The following is a 26,175-nucleotide window of genomic DNA, read 5'->3' on the forward strand; positions in this document are numbered from 1 at the left end:
CAATTCCCATGCCCCATGTGCGGGTATGCCCCATATCTCCTTTTATTTATTTCCCCAAACAAGCTGCCAAAATACTCTCTCGCCTCACTGCCCCCCAACCTACTCAAACCCAACTTCTCCCCTGATTATTAAACATATATTTCAAATTGATTATTAAAACCATATTTTAAAATTATATTTGATGTATTGATAATATAAAAGAATTTAATTATAAATCTTTATATATAATGCTTTTGTTAATGTAATAGTGTTTTAGAACTCGAACCTAAATGCCAGAACTGTAAAACTATGTGTTCCTTTTTTTTGATAATTAAAACTAGGGCATGATCCCTTGACTATAGCATAATACATTATTAAGTCCTCCAGATTATTAAAAGTTATAAGATGATCCATTAATTATTGGATGTTACTTTATTAAATCAATCGACTATTTAAAATTACAAAACGATCGTTTAAATTGAACATTAACATGTTGATTATTTTTATATATAATACTTAGCATTTTATATTATAAATACTAAGAGTGGCGGGCAGTCTCTGAATGGATTGCAAGAGAAACGTAACAATCGAGGAATACGTTTGGAAAGAGAGAGGGACCCACAATCTTACCGAATGGGGGAATTAAGAGATTATTATATTTTGTATAGCGGGTCGAATTAAGTAATTTTAATCATAAACAAATTATTGTTATTTTTTAAATTTTAAATTTAAGTATAAAAAAATACTATAGATATAAACGTTTAATATTAAAAGATTAAAAGTTATATTTAAATAAATATTATCTTATATTTATTTTAAATTAATAAAATTATATATATATATATATATATATATATATATATATATATATATTGTGTGGCTGAAGAGTTTGGTAAAAAGTTGGTGTCTAGGTTCGTAGCCGCTTAGTTGTACTGATACGTGTCACGGGCCTCACGGACCCCACGGCTTTGGCTTTCCCCCACCCCCATATATATATATATATATATATATATATATATATATATGATCAAAATTTCCAACTATATAGAATTCTATATTTATACTTTTTAAAATAATTAATATCAGATCACACTAATTTTATAATTGTTTATAAAATTTATTAATTTTATGAATTTTTAATTAAAATGATCACCATAAATCTTATTATTCTTTCTAGAGTATTTTAACATTTGATGTTTTAATTTAACATGAGAAATAATTAATTGATTAACTGTTAATGTGTGTTGTTAATGTGAAATTATTACATGTATTTAATTGATGATGTATCATATAGAATATTATCATCTTAATTGACATAACATTATTGATATGATATTTTTATATGCGTTAATTGTTGATGTGTCACATGTCATAACACATCATCATCTTCGGTTATATGACACACATCCTGTCATCAACTTAAGAGAAGTAGTATATATCACGTCATCACTTTAAGTGATGTAACACATGTCACGTCATTACAATGAAAGATATGATGTGTAATATTGGATTTAATATAAATAAAAATAACACATCAACAATATATGTTAATTGTTAGTTGATTAATCGTGTAAATGTTTAATAGTCTAAATTTTTATATGATATTAAATTAAATATTATCATTGATTTGCTATCACATTTGTCAAGTTGTAACTTTATTGTTAGTCACCTTATCTATTTTTCTTGACGATGAATGTGACTCAAATTTGATATGTAATTACTTGAAGACCGAAGAGTTAACACCATAATAACATAGCACATGCAATTTGCTTTTGTCTCATCTTCGCCAACCTGTATACATTGGCCCCGTTTTTCCTTTTCACAAACAATTCTGAGTATACAGTAGAATCTATAAAAGAAATAGAATGAAGATACTTTGCTTTGTGTGGCGATGGATGACACAGAGATTAAAAACCATAACCAGACATGGGAGATGATATTAAGGTGGAACCAAGACGTATGTTTGTTCCTTTTGTTTTTTCTTTTCGCAATAATTATATATACATTTCAATTTTTAAACTTGATTTTTGTTGAATTAAGTCCGACAGAGTTTGGTGTTAGCAGATAATTATAAGTGTTTGAATCCAAATTAATAGCTGGAACATCGTAAGCATTGATAGCAAGGAATTTAAGACTATATTCTTTTTTATATATATATAGTGTTTTTATTGAGGAATTAATTAAGAATAAAATAGTAAGAAGGCGAACGTGAGGGTGTCTACTGTCTTGTAGTTGTAGTACCTCCTCCAGAATCCCCTCCAATAATCTAATTCAGCTCAGCTTTGTTGGGTTACACATCACAACTTTGGATTAATATGTTATTTTTTTATTAAGTAGGGAAATATTATATTTTTAAGATATATGTTAGGATTTAGATCTAATATAAAATAAGATAATATGAATACTTTTATCATTCTACCAATAAATAGATATATGGATTAATATGTTATCAAACTTGAATTATATTTTTACCATTTGACCAATTAATATGGACATTTTTATCCGCTTTTCATTATTTTTTATTGGCTTTATTATAGGGTATACTTATTTTTTTATTCTTAATAATTGTCTTTTTTGCATGTCTTTTTTGATTTTATGGTACGTTTTCGGTTGTTTGACCATTGTTTTCATTTATTATTTTTTAGGATTGGAATTGGCATCGTCATGACTGATCAAAATATCGCTTATTTATTATCATGATGATCTTCCCTGCTTTTGACCCTTAGATTAGATTTGAATATGCGATTTGTGTTCGTGGATAGTATTCACATCGTTCGATTCTGATTTGCGATTTGTTGGTGGTATTTCAATAGCTTTATTTTCTTTTATGGTTCGTTTGCCGATTCGGTCAGATCTATTCGTGTTTACCTCTTATTCAAGTTTATTTGATTAGGTTTTTTTTAACCTTTTCCTCGTATGATCCTTGTGTGATCTTAAGTGGCTAGTTTTCTTGTATTTCGAAAAATATTCTTATTATGTGCTTAATTCACCGTTGTAGTTGTAGACCTTGATTATAATTTAAGTATTTTTTATTTTTAATAAATTTAACGAATTCTATTAAAAAACTTTAAAAATAAATTAAAATATCGTAAATCAAAAGAAATATCAGTTAAATAGTATTTATTTTACTTATGGGAAAGGCATCAAATTAGAGTTTGACTAACATAAAATATTCCAGGTTGCACAGCTGCAAATAGTTTGGAGGTAAGAGAACAAACAATTCAATGACCCATCGATTCCCCATCTGCTAATTGGAATTGCAAGAATGTGTGGACTAAATTTTGGAAGCGTCCTATGATTAATGAACTTCCTTGTCAATCGTACAACTATTTAATACAAGCAATTATTGTATTTTTTTTAATTTTAAATTCAGAATACCTCTATTCAGTTCATCTGGCCACTAAACTAGTATCCAACAAAATTAAGATATATATTAAGCCATCGAATTTATGGCAACATTAATGAAAAAACCATTTGGATATTGAAGTTAACTAACAACTAATACTTTATTATAATGAAGATTTATGAGGGACACTATTATGACTCACAAATTCATGGTTGGGTCTTCAAAGTTAAGGATTATCCTAATTACATCAGGATTGCACTAACTAGCATACGTGATAAGTCACGGCGTTAACGTTGTAAAAAAATTAATGGTCTAATTAATATCTTTGTTAAAGTCAAAGCAATTTGATTAAAAGAAAATTTGAGACTAAATTTAGTTCAATAACTATAAAAACTTATAAATATTAAGAATTAAAGTTATCAATATTTATATAAGATATGTATAATTATATGTGACATGAAATGTTGTTTTGACTCGAGCTCGAGTAATTGTGTTTGTAAGACGTGTGTACATCATCGCTAAAAAATATTCTAAATAATTACTACTTTGTAATCACTATGTAATTTTATATGAAAAAGAATATCTATATCCGACAGTTACGTGTTACGTCCAAATTCAAGTAATGTAGTTTGAGGTTAATGGGGCTGAATTCTTGCAGAAACTCGAGGCAGCTATGTGTTTATCATGAACATGTATAAAATCAACATCGCATGAATAAAAGATCTTCCAAATCCATTCAGAACATGGAGACACAGAAAAATGCCAGGTTTTTTTAGTAAACTAATGAATAATTTCGAAGTTGTAAACAAATGTCTCCCCACGCTGATGCAAACATGATTGGAGCTAGGAGTTTAACTGTCCCGTCAATAAAACCAAGGCAGAATTAAGCTACAATTTACCTGGACCATGTTACAATCCCGGACTGTATGGGGGAACTTGGTTGTTGCTTCGGTATAATCTTCTTCTGTATTTTTTCCAGTTAAAAAAATCATATATCACATGGGTTCTTTTCATCATTTTTCATTCAACTGCAAAGAGAGGTATATATATAGGTTATTTGGTGAAAGAAACCTCATACCTGATAATGAGGTAAACGATTAAGACTGGAGCTGAAATGAATATAATATGTATTACTTTCAACTGCATAAACAAGGATCTGTGTATATTTGTTATCTGGAAGCCGCCCAAAATATGGATCCAGGTCCAGCAGCAGGGCCAATCATAAATATAACATGGTGCCTGCTTCAACCAAGGAAATCTCAAGCCACCATAAAAATGATTGACCAACCAACACCAATGTCCATTATTTTTTTTCTCTCAATAAAAAACACTTGGATATTTAGATTTACACTCATTTGAGTTGCAGAGAGTCCATTGTCTACTTTGATGCAAGGATTGTGTGTGACTATATAAAAGAAAAACATGCAATTTTCCTGCCAACCAAAAGGGTGCACATTAACTATTAAGAAAAGAATTTCTCACTGCTCATAAATTCAGGCACAATCGTTCATCAGCTGATGAGAAGTTTTGGGGGGCAACGAGCTAATGAAATTGTAAACATTTTAGTTAAATTGAAAATACAATGACCAATGCATTTGCTTTCCTTTTTTGAAAAAATAAAATAAAAAAATACACTTCTCTACAATGAGAGAACAAAATTTCCCAGGGACTGGGACTCTTAGGCCTTCCGCGACCATCCCCTCGTACCCTTTTTTCTTTGAGAGGACTGCGAACTTTTGTTTGCAGCAAGGTGACCTTTTCCGCATCCTTTACCTTTTCCTCCTGAGGCAGACTTCTTTGTACCTTTACCTCTGCCTTTGCCAGAAGCCTCACCATTGATGTGATCCTCACTGCTGTCACTCTCGTCATCACTATTCTCTTCTTCCTCTGTGTCAGATACATCATTTGCAAACTTCCTCTTCTTTGAGGAAGGCTGAGTTTTACTATAACCCTTTTTGTTTTGCTTAGGAGCTGAAGTTTCATTATCTAGTACATTGTTCTCTGAAGTCAGGATGATTTATAGATTAGTTTCCATGTCAAACTCTCGTCACTTAAATATTCAATAGTTGATAACTTGACAATCTAAGACAACAATCTTTTAGTAATGTTATTACCCAAATCATTTATGAAGTCCCGATTAATTGAAAACCGTGGAGATACCGAGACAGAGACACATACCTTCACCAGAAGCTTTAACATCATGAATGTCCAGCTGCGAAAAACATAAAACATTTAGACATAAATCTTTGTATTTCAACATTAACAAAGGGATCGGCTAGTACAAGACACCATAAAGTTATCAAGGTAATCTCTAATATTGGGGGGGGGGGGATTACAAATTTACCTGGTCAAGCCTATCACCAACATTTGTTTTATCAACAACGACCATTGAATGGCCCATACCACAGGCAACACTACACAGATATTCAAAAGAATTCATCAGTATCATCCTGTCCAGAGAAGATAAGAGCATATAGTATTATAGATGCATGAAGTTATTGTTAATTTATCCACCTGACAACATGCATGCCCTCCAGAATGTCTACCTTTTCCGGAACAGCGGAAGACCTAAACAGAAGACACAAGATTAAGTAAATAGAATATAGGGAGAGAGGCTACAAATAAAAAGCTGTAAGAACAAGTAACAACATATACTTTTGTCCGGCGGGACCATATCCCAACTCTCCATACTGAGCATGGCCCCAGCTTATGCAGGACAAGTCCGCACCAACAAAATGGTGCATATTGCCTGAATCCATGCAACGTAAATTCCAGCCACTGGGAAGGAAAGGGAAAACATAGTGCCTCAGATATATTTACAGACTAAAACTAGCAGGGTGAAAATTTACGGACTTCAACCCCTTAAGACTACACATAAAGCGAAGAATCAAAATGACAAAATAAAAGAACATAACAGTTGAAAAGATGTCAATACAAATCAATGATTTATTTCATTCATTTGGAGGGAACAGATAAGGCACTTTAAGCACGCTTTAAAACTACAGATACACATAACAATGTGGATACAAAAAATAAGGTGTAACGACTCATTGGAAGGGAGGAAAAAGCACAGTAACCAAGAACTGTGAAAACATAACAATGTGGATACATCAATACCAAAAGCAAAAACAGCCAATCATTGTGATCGTAGAGAAGCTAACATTAAGAATAACATATGTATGAGTTTAAAGAAAAACATTAAATCCATGAGAGGTTTGGGATACATCCAGTCATCACCAGTATTCTTTATTTTGCCCCACATATATAGCTGGCCACCACCTGGAAAACAAAAAAGAACAGAACATAATCACCTTGAAATTTATAAAAAGGCCTATCATGGCATCACTTTTCCCTTTAACCCTCACTTGACCCTTCATAAAATATGAAAAATCTTTAATTTTTCCCATTAATAGAGTTTTAGCAACCGGACTATTACCCTCCCAAACAATACCTGCAGTACATGCTGAATTTACAGAACCTGCTGAAACAATTGCATTGGGGGGAAGGACATTGTGCCTTTGGAATACTTCAACTAGACGAGGAACCCACTCATCCTTCTGCTCTCTGTGCCCAAGCCTGCACATGTTATTTAGGAATTACATGCAGTAAAAAAAGGGAAAAATAAACAAGTAGAATAAAGGATTTATGTGCTGTAAAAACACATCAAATACTGGGACGAAGCATAAGTAAACAGTGGCGTGTATGGCACTAACCTTCCATAACCACCGAAGCCCCACCTAGACATTCATGTAACAAAAGTCAATTGCTTACAAACAAGAAAAATCTAAAACATATCCACAATAATCAGCAGTGAACTTACATGTAAACATAACCATTTGTATCCACAGTGACTGGATGCACAAAAAGTAGAAATATAAACAATGAGATAAATGATTAAGTAGTCGTTGTAGCAGAAGAAGAAGATGAGGAGGAGGGGGTTTTGGGGAGAAGAGAGGGAGGATGAATAAAACAAGAAAGAGAATAGGCATATCATGAACCTGTATGGTCTGTCCCACATGCAACTTTGACAATAGTTACCCCAGAAAGAGTAGCTATAGCTCTAGGGCGTGGTTGGGCTTCATAAACAAGCCTCACTGAGCTATCCTTAGCATTATACTGCAAGCATATAGGAATCATGCAAACATCCAAGGAGAAAAGCAAGTCAATCTATTGATAGATTTATCGCAGCTAGCAACTACACTTATATTGATTAGATACATCATGCATAACTTTGTGAGTGATACTTTGCGGCAGAAATTTGAACAAGACTCGTCAAAGCTAACTTATCTTCTCCACATACCTCATTGTCTGTTCCATGACCAAGCTGGCCGTACTGGGGAAGCCCTGCAGTTCTACAGACCAAAAAACAAGTTCAGATTCTGCAAAAATGTACACAATAAAAGGGAATTTTAGACAATTAAAATAAAGATACAGAATTAAAAGAACACAAACCATACAGTATAGATGCTCCTTCAGCAGATGATAACCAGACAGTGAATTCAGCTCCACAGGCAACATTTGTAACTTGAGACACAAGACAGCGAACAGGAGATGACTCGACTTCTACAAAAATGATAAATTGATAAACATATGAAACAAAAAGTCAACATCCATGGAGAATTTAACAACTAAGAAACCAAAACACCTAGAATGACATCATACTAGTACTAATCAAAATCAACAGAACCAACCATTTTTTGTGGAACCTGAACCAAGCTGCCCATGCTTATTCCAGCCAAATGCCAAGGAATTACCATCATCAGTAACTACCACTGTGTGGCTCCTTCCCCCTCCTGCTTTGATTATTTTATACCTTCAACACAGATGCAACATAGTTCAAATTAACCATCACTTCCAGAAAATTAATAAATACAGACAGGACTAAGTTTATTAACAGAACAAAAGAACATACTTTAAGAGTTCAAAAACAACAGTTGGCCTGTCACGCTGGATTCTATCTCCATGACCCAGTTGCCCTTTCTAAGCATAAAACGTAAAGCTCTATCAGTTACTATTAACAACATCAAAATACCATCAACAACACGCATTTAACAACAACATTAAAAATGCTGAGCTTTTTCATGCCTCATTACGACCCCACGTGTAGCACCGCCCCTCGACATCCAATGCAACGCAATGACATGACACTGCAACCAAAACAAATATTGTTTAAAAGAATTATATATATCAAATGTATATCAACGGGTAAAATAGAAATTCACCACAGCCGGAGGCAACGAACCGGACATCAACGCCGATGAGAGGGCGGAGGCTAGTGGGAGAGATCAAGTTTCCTTCAACTGTACCTTTGCGGCGACCAACGATATCCCAACCCGTGGAGCCACAGAACAAGAGCTCTCCTCCTTTCTTCTTCTCTTCCTCGTCATCCTCCACCCTCTTCTCCGCTTCGTTCGTCGACATTTTCAGGCTAAACAAAGTCAAAGCTTTGACACACACAAATACACAAAAAGGAGGCAATGAAGCCCGATCTAGCGTATTTGAAGAGGGAGGAAGGAGCCCAGATGATGGAGAAAATGGCGGGAAAGTGAACAACGGCTAGTAAGAAGGGTATCGCAAAGAGTAAGCAGCAAGGTGAAAAAAATAAGGGGAGAAGAACCGGATAGGGAAAACGTTTCAAGAGAAGAGGATAACAAGGGATTGCTCTTTACTCCTTTTATCATTAGCCGTGGGGGGAGAGAGAAATGCAATTTGCAAGTAAAAGAGAAGTTGTTGCCCTTTTCAAATTTCAAAATACTGGCTTTTTCTATGTTCCAATGCCATTTCTTTTGATTTGCATTTGTATTTGTTGAAAATCTGAAATTCAAAATCACACCTGCACTCGTTTGTTTAATGAACGGATTATAAACTATTTTTAACGTAAACTAATTGAACATAAATCATTTGAATCAAATACGATCGATAATGATAACAAAATTAAAGTATGTTTCAAATCCTTATTTTTTTCTTCTATATTTATTGATCTGATATTTTGTAATAAAAGAAAGGAAGTTTTGTAACTGAGAAAATATCATTATAATAATTTTGATAGTGGAATTTAAAAAAATAATAAGAATTAAACCTAAACTTATCAAGTAATTTCAATGGTAAAAGTAAATAAATGTTAATTTTCCTAGAGATCTTGAGTCGAGCAATAACGTATGTAGGATGTGTGTACATTGTCAATAAGTTTGAACATATACTACTATATAACCACCTTAAACTATTCAAAACAAATGAACTTAAAAACATAAGAGAGAGATTTAAAATGTTGATCATTTTGTTATAGAACATTTCGAATCGTCATAACAACCAACTCCAAAAGTTGGGCATGTGGTTAATGCGGCATGGATTCTTAGATCTGATTTCAAGGAAGCCTCCGGATGCACCTTTGGCACTCCCCGTGCGTCACCTTTAATACGTTACAAGCTATGGAACAAACCTTCTGAGAACCGAATCAGAATTAATGTGGATGACTTGTTCCTTACAAACTCTGGAGAAGCAGTTAGTGGGGTGATGGCCTGAGACCACCATGGGATGTTGGTAAGCGGTATCGCACGCATGTTTAACGGATCGCACATTACAGAATCGACTAAGGCAGCGGTTTTCATGTCCGATCTACGTATGTCGATGGATAATATTTGGGATCATATGATCATTGAGGGAGACGTTATTTTCATTGTGAACCATCTAACTAATCACGACGAAGACAATTTAGTGATTGGATTGTTTCTCAACGTAGCTTGTGTCATTCTTGACAGATCCCTGACCTGCAAACTCCAACATATTAATTGAGAGACTCACTAAATTGCCCAAACATTTGTGCATTGGGCTTTGTCGAGCACCAATCCTCATTGGTTTGAGATGGATGAACTGTAATGTATTAAAAATGATGTAGTCCTAGATGCTATTAACATTTGAATGTTTTTTTAAAGAAGTAAATTGACTAAAGAGTTATTAAATCCAAATGCTCAAATAATACATGAGCTTATAACATATTGTAATCTTAAAATAAATATTAACAATAAAAAGAAGAAAAATTCTACAACACTCGTCTAGCGTGGATGAGCACCATTAAATTAATTTATAAAACGTTAAATTATAAAGTACTAAATGCAGAATAATAAATTAGTTAAAAATCTAAATGTAATTTAATTAAAATACAACATTTATAAAACATTAGTTTTTAGGGTAAACTATATTGTCACGGACCGCGAGCCCACAACCGAGTTCAACACAAGATAACTAGCCCAAGAATACTAAGTGACATTTTGGATCTTCCTGGACCCATGAAGATTGGCCCATTCCATGGAGATGAAGAGCCTTGCACATGGCAGAAGAATCCTTGGTTTAATGCAAAATCCTCCTGATTCTTTCCATAAACTTTGTAATCTTTTATCTAAGGTAACATATAACTAGCTTGATAGAGTTTCCTTTGTTAAGAGAAGATTTTGTAATCACGATTCCTTGATTTGTGGGATTTAGGAGATTGTATTCCATCTAGGCCGTTGATGTACTTAGATCTTAACCGTTCATTGAGAGGAGATTCCACTATAAATAAAGGCCTCTCCTCCTCATTTGTATTCACTTCTTCATTTTGAGAAATCACATAACATTCTCTCAAAGTTCTCTTTTCTTGCTTTTGTGCTAGTTCTCTTTTTCTTTGCTTCCGTTGAGAATCTAAGCATCTTTGATTGGGTTGTTTTCACGTTGACTTAGCCGCAATCATAGAGAAGGTGATTAAGGACGCACGTTCGAGGCGTTGAAGTTCCAAGGGCATGACAAGTGACATCAGAGCTAGTTTTGCGAGAAATGGCACAATAAAACCATGACGAGGTCCCATCAGCCACCGAAGTGATGGGGACTCGTGTTGTTACGGTGAAGAAGCGATAAAGCTCGAAGGATGTCGTGGCATCATTTGAGCAAAGGGTTGGTAGGCTTGAAGATCGGTATAATGAAGTCAAGGAGACTCAGGATTTGATTGAATCTCGCTTGGAGAAGCTAGAGTCTGTGGAGGAAGGACTTGGCTAGGAAACTCAAGCACTCATCAACGAGATGGCAGAGAATTTGGATGAGCGTACCAGAGGCCTTGAGAGCATGTACTTGGCCATGAGGGCTGAAATGATGCGGGAGGTGAAGGAGCTCAAGAGTGAGCTTCTTGTTTATAAGTCTATTGTGTTAAATAGGGTGATTGGGGAGGAGCAGACACCTAAACCCAGGACCAACGTCCCTAAGCCGAAAGAGTTCAAGGGGAGTCGAACTGCCCAAGATGTGGAGAATTTCATCTGGGGCATGGAGTAATTCTTCGAGGCGTGGGTATCGGGGATGATGCCACCAAGGTAAATGTTGCTCAAATTATCTTATTGATGATGTTATGTTATGTTATGGTGGCCACGTAGGTGTTCCAAGAAGGCAACTCCGGTCGGGATATGAGAGGAGTTCGTGGGAGAATTCAAAGAGCATTTCTATCCGAAGAATGCTCCGCTCGAGGCTCGAACAAAATTGAAGTAGTTGAAACATGACCTTTCATCTTGGAGTATGTCAAGAACTTCACTGAGATAAAGATATAAATTCCCAACTTGGGGGAGTCAGAAGGGTTCTTTGCATTCATGGATGGACTACAACATTGGGCCAACTTGGAGATACAGATGAGGGGAACGACTGAACTCTCCAAGGCATTGGATTCAGCCGAGGCCATTGCCCCATTTGAAGTAAAGAATACCGACTCTCTCAAATTAAAGCCAAAGCCCAAAAGTAATGGTGGGGAAGAGAATGCCAAATGAGGCTCCCACAAGTCAGCAGGGGGTAATAAGAAGCAGAATAATCGACCCAAGAAGCTCTCCAATCCTTTGGAGAAGAAGGGTGACCTATCATTCTTCAATTGTGGAGGGAATCACATGAAGAGAGATTGTCCTTAGCTTGTGAAAGTTGCAACCATCAAGGAGAATGATGGGAAGAGGAGACCTTGAAGCTTGGTTCCATCATTAGTTTCATAGAGATCAAGAAGGGTCACAAGAAGAATGGACTGATGTATGTAGACATCACCATGGCGGGCTAAAAGATAAGTGCACTAATGGACACAAGTGCCTCAAAGTTGTTATTGTCTGAACAAGTTGCCAAGAAACTTGGTCTTCGTGTGGAGAAAACAAATGGGTTTATTAAAACCATCAATTCCAAGGAGGTTCCGATTGTTGGGGAAGCAAAAGGAATCAATCTCAAAATTGGAGGATGGACCGAGAAAAAGTCCATAAAGGTAATCCCACTCGATGATTTTAACTTTGTTATTGGGATTAATTTCTTTGATCGGATTAATGAGTTTCCCTTGTCGTTTGCCGATAGCCTAGTAATTTGTGATCTGAAACACCAATACATTGTTTCGGTGAGTCGAGAGTCTGAAGTTGATGCCAAGATGTTGTCCGCGATCCAACTCTCAAAGGGGGTGCATAGGGAGGAACCTATCTTTGTGGCTTCATTGGTGGGAGATGAGCCCACACTGACCAAGGAAGTCCCCAATAAAGTGGGAAAAGTATTGGTAGAGTTTAGGGATGTGATGTCAACTGATTTGTCGAAGTGCTTGCCACCGAAAAGAGAGGTAGACCACAAGATTGAGCTCGTGTCGAATGTGGAGCCACTCGCTAGGGCACCCTACCGTATGGTCCCATCGAAGTTAGAGGAGCTTCACAGACAGTTGAAAGAGCTTTTAGATACGGGGTATATCTGACCGTCAAAGGCACCCTTTGGTGTACCAGTGCTATTCCAGAAGAAATATGATGGCTCCCTCCGAATGTGCATCGACTATTGAGCTTTGAACAAGCTCACCATGAAGAATAAGTGCCCGATCCCGTTGATTATCAACTTATTTGATCAACTTGGTAGTGCGAGGTGGTTCACCAAGTTGGATTTGCGGTCTGGATATTACCAAGTCAGGATAGCCAAAGGTGATGAACCGAAAACTGCTTGTGTGATGCGCTACAGTTTGAATGAGTTTCTTGTGATGCCCTTTGGCCTCATAAATGCCCCCGCTACCTTCTGTATGTTGATGAATAATGTACTACAACCCTTTCTCGATCGTTTCATTGTAGTTTACCTTGATAACATTATGGTGTATAGTAAGACCTTGGAGGAACACGTTGAGAACTTGAGAAGGGTATTCCAAGTCTTACGAGAGAACGAGCTCTATGTTAAAAAGGAAAAGTGCTCGTTTACGTAGAATGAGGTGTCATTTCTAAGCCATGTCGTTGGAGGAGGCAAGTTCCATATAGATAGGGACAATATTTAGGTGATTGATGAATGGAAGCCACCCACCAAGGCGACCGAGTTGAGAGAATTCTTGGGATTAGCCAACTACTACCGATGGTTAATGAAGTGTTATTCCAAGATTGCCACACCTTTGACCAAATTGCTCAAGAAGGACAAGGTGTGAGAGTGGAGCACAGAGTGTCAGGAGGCTTTTGAAAAGATTAAGGAAGTCATGGTAAGTGAGCCCGTATTGGTGTTGCCATATTACACCAAGTCTTTTATAGTTTTCATCGATGCATCCAATGTTGCTATTGATAGAGTCCTTATACAAGAGGAACATCCGGTTATATATGAGAGCTGGAAGCTCAATGAGATTGAGAGAAGATACTCGATTCATGAGAAGGAGATGACTGCAGTGGTGCACTGTTTGCGCACTTGGTGTCACTATTTTCTTGGTTCCAAGTTTATGGTTTTTACCGACAACGTTGAAAATAGTTATTTTTCACCCAAAATAAGCTTTCTCCCAAACAGGCTCATTGTCAAGAGTTTCTTGCCAAGTTAGATTTTTCCATGAAGTACAAACCAGGAAAGGTGAACTGTGTTGCGGATGGCTTAAGTCGAAGGTACGCCATCGAGACTGTGGAGGGTACTTTGCTCGAAAGAATCAAAGAAGGGTTACCCCATGACCATGTGGCCGAAATAATCATTGACGGAGCTAAAGAGGGGCGAACTAAAGAGTTTTGGCTTGAGAGGTGGTTGATTTATTATCGAGGACATCGTCTCATTGTGCCTCGATATGGAAAGCTGCGCAAAGAGCTCATGAGGGAATGCCATGATTCCAAGTGGGCAGGACATTCGGGAGTTGATCGGATTTTGGCACTATTTTCGAATTATTACTATAGGCCACACATTACTGAAGATGTGCAGGTATATGTGAAGACTTGTCTTGTGTGCCAACAAGACAAAATCGAGGCAAAGAAACCGATGGGACTATTGCAAACTTTGCCCATTCCTAAGCGCCCATGGGAGAGTATTTCCATGGATTTTATCAATGGTTTGCTCAAGACCGATGGACTTTCGAGTATAATGGTTGTTGTTAATAGATTTTTGAAGTATGTGACGTTCATTATAGCGTTTAAGGTTTGTCCAACCGTGGAGGCGACTTGACTTTTCCTCAAGCATGTGGTGAAGTTTTGGGGGATTTTGAAAACCATCATTAGTGACCAGGACACACAATTCACGAGAAGGTTATGGAAGGAGTTGTTCAAGTTGATAGGATCGAGATTGAACTTTTCCACCATAGTTCATCCACAAATCGATGGGCAAACTGAGCTAGTGAATGCTCTAATAGAGATTTACCTGAGGCACTATGTGAGTGCCAACCAACGTGACTGGCCAAAGTTGTTGGATGTGGTCCAGTTTTCCTACAACTTGTAACGGAGCGAGGCGACAAACCAGAGTCTGTTCGAGATTGTGACCGGGCAACAACCATTGAAATCTAACACGGTTGTTACCAAGTATATGGGGCCAAATCCATCAGCACACAAGGTTGCCAAGGAGTGGCATGAGTAACATGACTTAGCCCGAGCTTGTTTGCATAAAGCGGGGAAGCGGACAAAGAAGTGGGCCGACCGAAAGCGTAGGGACGTGAACTTTGAAGTTGGTGTTCTTGTCCTTGCAAAATTAGCCAACTTTTTATGCAATGCAGATGTGCACAAGGGCTTTTACGAAAGTATGAGGGTCCGTTCCGAGTCATTGAACGGGTAGGCACCATGGCCTATAAGTTGGAGTTGCCTCCAACCATCCGAGCGCATCATATGATCCATGTTATTCTAGTCAAGTCGTACTACCAAGATGTGGAGGATTCGGATCGAGGTAAGTAACACCGAGTGCCAGTTAGAGTAACGATCTCCTATGATAAGGAGATTCAAGACATACAGGCGGAGAGAGTTATTCGACGACCAGGACACTACCTAAGGCATGAGTACTTTGTTATGTGGAAGGGACAACCCAAGTGTGAAGGGAGTTGGGAGCATTCCGATGGAATTTGTCAATTCAAGACCATGATAGACCAGTTTCATGCCAGACGAGTGACGAGGGTGTCACCGAAACCAGTGGGGTAGGGTGTCACGAATCGCGAGCCCACAATCGAGGTCAGCACAAGAGAAGTAGCTCAATAATACTTAAGTGGCATTTTAGACCTTCCTAGACCCATGAAGACTGACCCATTCTATAGAGATGAAGAGCCTTGCACGTTTATAGCAGGATAATCATTGGTTTAATGAAAAATCCTCATGATTCTTTCCATAAACTTTGTAATCTTTTATCTAATGTAACATATAACTAGCTTGATAGAGTTTTCTTATTTAAGAGAAGATTTTGTAATCACAATCCTTTGATTGGTGGGATTTAAGAGATTGTATTCGATCTAAGTCGTCAATGTACTTAGATCTTAGCCTTTCATTGGGTGGAGCTTCCACTATAAATAGATGTCTCTCCTCCTCATTTGTATTCACTTTTTCATTTTGAGAAATTACAGAGCATTCTCTCAAAGTTCTCGTCTTGCTTTTGTGCTAGTTCTCTTTTTCTTTGCTTCCGTTGAGAATCTAAGCATCTTTGCTTGGGTTGTTTTCAGGCTGACTTAGTCGTAATCATAGAGAAGGCGACTAAGATCGCACGTTCGAGGTGTTGAAGTTCCAAGGGCGTGCCAATACCATTGACCACCTAAACTACTGATTTTTCAATTTTGTCAATCGGTTCACCTAACTATTTAAATCTTATCAATCAAGCCACATTTTGTTAAATATTAACGGAAAATATGACGTGGCAGTTAATAAAATTTGTATAATTATACATTTAGTCCTCATTACTTATACATTCTATTAATTTGTTCCTAACTTTTAATTAATTCAATAAATTAATTCTCAACCAGATTGTGACATGTGTCACTATATGATTGGATGTTTTTTCTTAATATTTTATTTAATTTAATAAAATTTTCATCCAATCAAATGGTGCGTGTCACCAATTGAATGAATAGAAAATAAATTGAATCAATAACTAATGCTAGTGGGATTTGAACCCAAGACGTGAGGAGATGAAGTAATCGCCCCAACTATTGGGTTGCACCATTCAAATGACAAACCTATCATGACATAATATATATAGTTAATGGCAATAAAAAAAAGGAAAAATGACCCCAACATGGAATAATTGAATAATACGATAATATGATATATATACACAAATATTATAACTGATTAATATGTGAATGCATTTTATTTAAATTTTAAAACATTTTAATGAAAAAATAAAAATAAAATAATTTTAATATATTATAATTCAAATATAAAGAAGAGCTTCGTTGACTTAGAATTTTCTTGATAGTTGAGGGCTTATCGTAGTAAGCGTTTTAACTTCTACGTTGAATTGTTTATATCACAGTTAGTATTTTATATTTTATTATTTATTCATTATATATTTGAAGAAAATTTTAGGGAAACTTGATTTTGTTGAATTAGTCTATTTTAATATAGAATTGTTAAATAAGATTAGAATCTGATTGACATTGTAATATTTTAAAATATAAGATATGAAACATACTAGTTCAATAAAATATGTAATGAAGATAATTTATTAATTTAAAATATGTAAAATGATACATTTCAATTATAACATATTAAATTCCCTTTTATTTTGATTTTTGCATTAAATGTGATTTAAAATATAAATAAAATATATTCATTTATTAATCAATTATAATATTTGTTATATATATTTTATGTTTTTATATTATTTAATTATTTAATGTTTGAGTCCTTACAAGGTTATTTGTTACCATTAATTATATTATAAATTATATAGATTATGTTCTCTATACTAGATAAATTTAGTGGTTTAGCTTAGTGGATAAGGCACTTAGTTTTTTGACTTGCGTCTCAAGTTCAAACCCCATCAGACACCACTAACGGTTATTGATTTAATTTATTTTTCATTCATTCAATTGGTGACACGTGACACCATTTGATTTGATTAAAAATTTATTAAATAAAAAGTATTAAAAAAAATCCAATCACGTAGTACACATGTCACCATCAGATTGAGAATTAAATTTATTGAATTAAATAAAAGTTAGGACCAAATTAATAGAATGTGTAAGTAATGAGGACTAAATGTGTAATTATACAAATTTTATTAACTGTCATGTCATCTCATCTGTTAGTATTTAACTGCAGGTGACTTTGATTAACAAGATTTAAATAGTTAGGTGACCCGATTGACAAAATTGAAAAATCAGTGGTTAAAATAAAATGGATAAATATTTAGGTAAGGACTTTTAATTTTTTTATTTTATATGAAAAATAAAAATATTGTTATGAATAATATAAGCGATTATTTAAAAGAAATTACATGATTAAATACTCAATTAAATCATAACTCCACTTTTAAATTTTTAGTATAATAGAATATTGAATCGAAATAATAGTAGTAATAATAATTGTCGTAACCGGTTTTCGTCCGAGCACGAAATTTTTACACTTGGCGGGAAAAATAATGTGAATAAATGGTTTTTAAAATAATTTGGGAGTCGCCATCGGCCTTTTGGGTCAGGTAGGTCGAATACCTAAAAATCATTTTTTAAAAGAGTTTTTAAGAAAACATCGATTAAAAGATAAGCTGATCTGCGTTTTAACCAAAAATTCATTCTTTTTAATAAAAAAGGGATTCGTGGTCGGTTACGTTTAGGGAAGGATTAGCACCCCTACAACGCCCAAAATTGGTACTTTTTAATTATAAATTGTCTCTTATTATTAGAATTAAAATTTAAAATATTTAATTTAAAGTTATTACTATAATTTTAAGTAAATTTATTAATTTATATAAATAAGATATTTATTTAGAAATATCAGAAAAGAGCTTCTAGGTGTTTTAAGACAGCTCCTTCCTTTGATATTAAAAAATAATAAATATTAACATTTATCTAAAAAATAATAGATTAATATATAAAAGTAAAATATTTATTTATTTAAAATTATCAGAAAACAGACATCTAATTGCTTTAAGACTATCCTTTTCTTGATATATAAAAAAATAAATAAACATTATTATAAAATTTTATAAAATTAATCAAATAATATATATTATTAAAATAATATTATTATTAATTTAAATATATAACAATAAAATAAAATTGCAATGTAATAAATAAAATTAAAATTATATAATCAAATATAAAGTATTGAAGATGAAAGATCAAATTCGAAATATTAAGAAATCTATATCCTAATATTTTAATTTAACCTTAATTATTTATTCAGGGCTAAAATAAAATTTAAAAAACTATGAGGGACTAAATGCGATATTTATCCTAAATATATTATTTTAATATAAAGGACTAAAATAAATAAAACTAAAATTAAAGAACCGATTTAAAAGGATTATAAATTGATTTAGTGACTAAAATGTAAAGTTTACAAATTAGGATGGCTGCGGAAAGGATTTACCCCTGATGGAAATTACATGCACACCCCTCCCCTAAAACGACGTCGTTCGAGGAGGGGTTTAAATACCCCAAATGGCCGGCCATTCGGGCCATCTTCCTCACTCTCTTCTTTCTCTCTTCTCTCTCTAACTGAGAGAATTAAAAATTCTCTCTAACTCTCTCAACGGAGAGAATCCCGACAGCCACGGGCCACCGTTCTCCGGTGGCGATCGCCGCCGCCGGCCACCGTCAATGGTGGCCGGAAATTTACAAAACCCCCAGAAGATAGATCTGAACTCCCTAATGACGGTTCTAGTCTCCTTTTTCCCTAAATCTCTTTAGATCGACGTAGATCTAATTTTTTTTACCTTCGAAAAATGAGACTCCGGAGACGCTCGGTATTTCCGGCAATGAGCGAGGCTTCAAGGGTAAGTTCCTCTTCTTCTCTTCGTTTCTATTTTGGTTTACTGCTGGTTGTGGGTTCGTCTCTGTTGCTCGTTTCTATTGCTCGTCTCTGTGTATCGCTTCTCCCTTGGTTTCTTTGTTTCTTGCAGGGACGGTGGCTTTTATAGCCACCACCGGTGATGGCTTCAGACCGGTCCAAAGGACGAAAGGCCCGGTGAGTCACCATAGCTATGGTGGTGACTCACCATAGGGCTCGACGTGGTTGGCTTCGTGACGTTCTGGAGTGTCGGCAACAGCTGTTGGACCACCTGGAATCATCAGAGGCGGCTGGAAGCATCTGGAAACGGCTGGCTGCTAGGGTTAGAAACCCTAGGGTTTTCAATCTGGAACCCTTTTGGGCCGTTGGATCTTGCCAGATCCAACGGCTGATGATATTGACGGCAGCTGGCCTTCTGGGATCTTGGAAGCGGCTGGGGGTGTCCCTAGGGTATCATCACCCTAGGGTTTTATCTGGAAAGCTGTGGACCGTTGGATCAGACCAGATCTAACGGCTGAGATCATTGGTGGCTGTAAGCTGAGATGATGAAAACCCTAATTGGGTTTAGGGTTTGGGCTTGTAAAATGGGCCTGATTATTTGGGCTTGTAATATATTTTAATAATAATATATATATATATAATAATATTTATAATAATAATAATAATTTTAATAATAATAATTTAAGTAAAATGAAAATTAGTGTTCACAGCTGCCCCTCTTTGCTCATTCTTGTGTTAACAAGAATAGAGCAAAGACGAAAAAACAATAATTTTTCATTTGACTTCTTTTAAGTAAGACTGAAATGTTGAAAACATCATTCCAGAGGTCTTAAAAACATCATGCACTGCAGGACTTACAGATGACCCGAAGGCTTTGAAAACATCAAAAAGCTCTCGAAGGCTTTTTGGAAACATCATGCACTGAAGGGCTTACAGAAGACCCGAAGGTTTTAAAAACATCAAAAAGCTCCCGAAGGCTTTTTTGGAAACATCATGCACTGAAGGGCTTACAGATGACCCGAAGGTTTTGAAAACATCAAAAAGTTCCCGAAGGCTTTTTGGAAACATCATGCACTGAAGGGCTTACAGAAGACCCGAAGGTTTTAAAAACATCAAAAAGCTCTCGAAGGCTTTTTTGGAAACATCATGCACTGAAGGGCTTACAGATGACCCGAAGGTTTTGAAAACATCAAAAAGCTCCCGAAGGCTTTTTGGAAACATCATGCACTGAAGGGCTTACAGATGACCCGAAGGTTTTGAAAACATCAAAAAGCTCCTGAAGGCTTTTTGGAAACATCATGCACTGAAGGGCTTACAGATGACCCGAAGGTTTTGAAAACATCAAAAAGCTCCCGAAGGCTTTTTGGAAACATCATGCACTGAAGGGCTTACAGATGAACCGAAGGTTTTGAGAACATCAAAAAGCTCCCGAAGGCTTTTTGGAAACATCATGCACTGAAGGGCTTACAGATGTGGGAAATAGTTTACTAAGTAAAAAAAACTAAGAAAATCGTTTTCTTACTTTTCAACAATTTCATTTTTAGAAAAGATTGAATGAGAAACTATGGAAATCGTTTTCTCATTATTTTTCAAAATAACATGTTAATTAGGTAACATGCCCCAATCTCAAAATAATGCTCATTTTTGTGGATTACGTCCATCTATTCTTCAGATGTTTGCGTGATTCCTGTATTTACGGTTTTGAATACCTTCTTCTTGTAAGGTATTTCTTACCATGAATCTTCTTGTTCTTCCGAAGATCTGTAAAACTTCATTTTTGAATGCACTCAGATGTATCAATGTAATGCATTGTCTATTGTGCAAATGATGTTCTTATGAATGCATGAATGTTGATGCAATCTTCATTTGACTTCAAAGTGGTGAACTTGGTCTTCCTCTAGTTCATCATTTATTGCCAGGGTTACCTCTGGATATCAGTGTAGAAACTTATGCTGTCAAGCATGCATTTCTACAGAATCATCTGATCAACTTGTATCTTGGCGTCTTCTTTGCTTCATGAAAGTCTCAGAAGAAATGTTTCATTTATGGAACTCTTGCCGTAGTCAGAACTATGACTTTGATGCCCCATTTTGTCTTTGATAAAACCAACCTTCTTTGCTTGGACTTGTGTAGAAATCCAATAAAGCTTTCATTTTTGAAAAGAGAATCTATCATCTTTAAAAAAGGAGTCTATCATCTTTGAAGAGTGTAGATGTAGATATGTCTGACTCAGCAGGGATTAATTAGGAGAGTAGAGTCTGTTCTAATTTAACTCTTGAAACATATCATAAGGAAGATTTATTCCAATTCCTTTCATGTCTCCACATATAATCAGATCTCGAATAAGGCAACTTGGACCATATCATGTCGAGATGCTTAACAACAACTTGTCGTTCAACCTTAATTGGCTCCACTAGTTTCTTGTTGTCAAAATTTTTAGCTCTCCTTCTGTGGAAAGAAATCTTCATTATATCTCACTTTTAATCTTGAAGTTGAAGAAGACAGACTTCATATTGGATCAATAAATGGAAACCATATGATCGCAACATTGGTTCAGCATCAGAATAACAGGTTCGTAAAACATTTGACAGTGCATTCATCCTTTCCTGTGGCTTCTGCTCAGATGTTCGTAAAACATTTGACAATACATTCATACTTTTTTGTGGCTTCTGCCAAGATTTCTCAATCATTGAAGTTCTTTGCCTACTATAAGAGTCATGTATGGAAAGATATCCATAGAATTCTTGATGCTGGGGATGAAACGCACATGATAAACCCAAATAGATGAAAACTCGGTTCAGTCTAGCTGGCAATGATAACCCCAGTAATATCGGGAAAAAGCAATATACATGAGCTTCTCTCTTCAATGTCATCAAGTAAATAAAACTGATATGAAAAACAGCTTTGTAACCTCAACAGTATGTTTGAAACTAACTGACATGAATCTCAAAGAAATATTTTCAATTATCACCGACACATAAAAGGCCAAATTCATATTTCGAGGTCTCGAGGAACTGATCTTTGGATCGAATGGTCTACAAAGGGACCATCTTTATTCATGCAACCATGATGTAGCTTAACAAAGACTACACTGTCATGTGACACATGATTTAAGAAGATTGGGTATTTGAAACCATACTTGCTGAATAAATATTTGTTCAACAACAGGACCCTGATATAACTGCCTAATGAATGAAGCAATTATGTATAGTCAGCTCGACTGTCACTGTTTCACCATTTTCATTCTTCATATCTTTATGTCTCATTAGAAATCTTTGTTCAAGTCAATGATCTCGACACAGGATGATATGGGCCTTCAGCATGCCCCAACATTGGCTAATACAATTGTTCAAAATGCATCAACAGTCCAGATTCTGATTGAAATGGGCTTTCAGCATGCGCCGATATTTGCTTCTTGTTAATCTAAGCCTTCAAAATGCCCCACGTGGATCTGTCTGAAGGAACCTTTAAAATGCCCCAACATTTGCTGATACAGATGTTAAAAGTGTGCTCAATATTATTTCTTGTTGAGATGAGCCTCTAAGAATGCCCAAATATTCATATTGTTGTGAGCCTTCAAAATGCCCCAATATTCTATTTCTGGTTGAAAATGGCCCTCAAGATATCCCTCTAGATCTGTCTGATTCACTCTCAATGTCTATTTGACTGAAATGTTATGATCCCCCCAAGGTTCAATTTTGACTATACAATGTGGTGGATACTTGTGGCTTTATTCGTGCTCCAAATCTGTTTATCTTGAATACTCTCATTCTGGTGTCTCTAAACAACAGTATTGTCAGGTAACTGGAAGAATTCTCTTCATGTTGTCACAAACTTAAGAAGTACTCAATCATTCTGACAGAAATGTCTGAGATATGTGTCTTCTGAATAAGGTGACTATTTTCTGTATCTGGAGGGATTTAGTCAGACAGAGCAATATAAATAGCTTGGTAATCCGTTCCAGGCTGACATAGTAGCTTATCATCTTTCAGTGAAAGCCATCTCTGAAATATACTTTTCTGTGGGAGAGAAACCAATTTATGCAAACAGTAATCTGATGCAATAGCAAGACTACATATACAATGGTACAAGCTCATCAAAAATCCGCACCCATGCAACATGTTGATCCTGATAACAACTCATCTGATTATGAAGCAATCTTTCAGGATGATTTCACAGATATTGATAGTTCTTCTGATATCGAGGAAATCGATGATCATGCAGTTCATCTTTCAATTCCAATGATAGGTTCTGGGGTTCCTACCGAATCAGATCAGATAACTCAAAGAACACTTCCAGAAGATGATATTGGGTCTTCTTATTTCTACTATGAGCACATGACACTTGCTCCAGTTAATGTTTTGACTGGAATATTACAGTACTTATTCGATGTAGAGACAGAATTTGTAAATTCGAAGTATTTTCATGTTGCTACACTGAAAAGGGGCTATATTTATAATCTGCCAATTGAGAATAGATTTACTCTTATCATGTTTTCTCCACGCACTAGACATGATATTTTTTCATTGACAAAGAAATGATGGCCTTCCTGGGATCCAAGAACAAAGTTGAACTGTTTACAAACATGTACAGGAAGTGCCAAATTGACAGAAAGGATCCGCAAGGTTCTTGAAGCTTATGACGATGATCCACCTTCGAGTGTCCAAAAGTATGTTCTTGATGAGTGCTGAAAATGGAATCTGGTATGGGTTGGAAGGAATAAAGTTACTCCACTTGAACCTGATGAGGTGGAAATGCTTCTAGGTTTCCCTAAAACCCATACACAAGGAGCTGCTAGAGACATGTTCTCTGGTGATATCAATGTCCTATCTTTTTTTTTCTGGGATCAATGATGCAGAGGTCGCCTTCTACTGTCTTAGCATATCTTTGAAAACAGATGTACAAGAATTGAATGATGTTCGGTTGGAGCAATTGATGAGTAGATTTGTCGAATTTGACCTTGTTGTCAGTGGCATCCAGCGTAACAACCTTACTGGAAGAAAAAAAACATCATCAGGATGAAATAGAAGATTTTTGTTGGTGAAATTTCTTGCAATGACTGCTACGACAACTATCTCTTCTGCTGCTCCAATATATCCCACTCTTTTCAAATTATGGAATGGTTTAGTTGACAGTAAAACTGGTCATCTTTAACTTTTGGAATCCTGTAACTAATGTTAACCTATATAAAAGGCCTATAAGGGTAGATTATGTTCCAATGTCTTGTTCTGTGCCCTAAGTCCTCAAATTCAAATTCAGCAATCTTCTGAAGGACATAATGTATATCATCTTGACAAAGAAAATGATCGTCATAGAAAAAGTAGCAATGATGTATCAAGACTTGAGCCAACACCAGAGTGCAGGTAGTGACTTGTTCATGGCTCTATGATGTAATCTTCTAGAGAACATGAATTGATGGTTGGGGAAAATAATCTGTCTGGTGATGCTTATTGCCCTCAGCATGAGATAAACGATAATCTTTCTTGATGAGCTGCTAATAATGTCATAGGGGAGTGTCATAAGTTCAATTCTCCAGACTTTCTGGCTTCTCAGACCACTTGCTTTCAAAAATGTGAAGTGCTTCATTATTCTGGCTTCGTTCATTCTTTTTCTACAACAGAGGTAGAATAAGCAACAATTGCTTTAAGGACATTCCTCATTTGAGACTGTACTGTTTGAAAATGTTTTTTTTTTCATTTATTTATTGAAGAATGAAAGAATTTTGCAAAGTATTACCCCTTTCAGGTTCACAATATAATCGAATCATAAACAATGAGTTTAATGAATATCAAATAAATCAACTACACTTTTAAATCATTCAAAAATCATAGTCCTATGGCAAGTGTCAAAATTATTGACTGATTTGAGGTGTAGGTTGATTTTGGTAAAGTAGGTTCTTTCAAGTTGGTTTAGTATGTCGCTTCGGGCTTCCACTAACTTGAAGAAATGGTTGTTATGCTCATCTTGCAGAGATGCTTCTCGTTTCCAGAATCTCAGGAACGTCTTTGGGATTTACGGTGCCTCATTAAGAGTTTAAGATCGTCTCTTATGTCATTGTTGCACCATTCAATATTCGAGCCGCCTTTTCAGGTTTTCAACTCGAATCCTCCTTTGGTTCTAAGATGTTATTTAAAAATTTATATCTTGAACCCCCCTTTTATCATTTTTTTATATCATGCATTAAAGATTTTAAACCCAATTTTTGTAAATAAAAATCAATCTTGAGAGGAGGAATGAATTCTGAAGATATTGTCTTTTACTTAGAAAACCATGTATGATTAAAATGGACTTTTCAGGTACGTAACGTAGGTCATGGCTTATGGTTACGAAAGAAAGGAATAAAAAGGCCCAAATAAGTGTTTAAGGGTAATCAAACCAAGGATCAATTCATTCTGATGCCATCACCTTGCCTTGCTTAACTTGGATCTGCTTTGTTGGGGATTTTTCCATCATCTGGATCCCTCTAGACTGCCAAATTTTGGATTCATTTCCATTTTCTCATATCTTCAACATTTCTTGCTTTTCTTGTTTGTACTTGATCAACCTTGTAACTTGAGGCTCACCCATCTTGATTTAATTTTTTTCCTTTTCTTTTTTTTTGTTTTGTTTTGCTTTTCTTCTTTCTTTGCTGGATGAGTATAATACTTCAATTGCTTTGATCACCTCCTTTTCCTTTTGCATTTTGGAGGT

The 26,175-nt window shown here is 35.6% G+C and overlaps 2 protein-coding genes across 2 annotated transcripts; both read right to left on the bottom strand.

Moving 5' to 3' along the window:
- Positions 1-5,441: 5,441 nt before the first annotated feature.
- On the bottom strand, positions 5,442-8,373 carry LOC120151642 (protein RCC2-like). Its single transcript, XM_039164027.1, has 13 exons — positions 8,258-8,373; positions 8,017-8,138; positions 7,783-7,888; positions 7,626-7,677; positions 7,324-7,441; positions 7,146-7,176; positions 7,039-7,062; positions 6,777-6,901; positions 6,523-6,604; positions 5,981-6,103; positions 5,840-5,893; positions 5,670-5,739; positions 5,442-5,537 (listed from the first exon to the last, which is right to left on the bottom strand). Exons 1-13 carry the CDS (start codon positions 8,371-8,373, stop codon positions 5,463-5,465), a joined length of 1,098 nt encoding a protein of 365 aa, XP_039019958.1. The 3' UTR covers positions 5,442-5,462.
- A 16-nt stretch (positions 8,374-8,389) lies between these two features.
- Positions 8,390-8,898, bottom strand: LOC120151669 (protein RCC2 homolog). The gene is made up of 2 exons (XM_039164052.1): positions 8,548-8,898; positions 8,390-8,472 (listed from the first exon to the last, which is right to left on the bottom strand). Exons 1-2 carry the CDS (start codon positions 8,744-8,746, stop codon positions 8,405-8,407), a joined length of 267 nt encoding a protein of 88 aa, XP_039019983.1. The 5' UTR covers positions 8,747-8,898; the 3' UTR covers positions 8,390-8,404.
- Between the last annotated feature and the right edge of the window lie 17,277 nt (positions 8,899-26,175).

The sequence above is a fragment of the Hibiscus syriacus genome, unplaced genomic scaffold (genome assembly GCF_006381635.1).
Source record: "Hibiscus syriacus cultivar Baekdansim isolate YM2019G1 unplaced genomic scaffold, ASM638163v2 tig00002826_pilon, whole genome shotgun sequence".
In the NCBI taxonomy this organism is placed as follows: Eukaryota; Viridiplantae; Streptophyta; class Magnoliopsida; order Malvales; family Malvaceae; genus Hibiscus; species Hibiscus syriacus.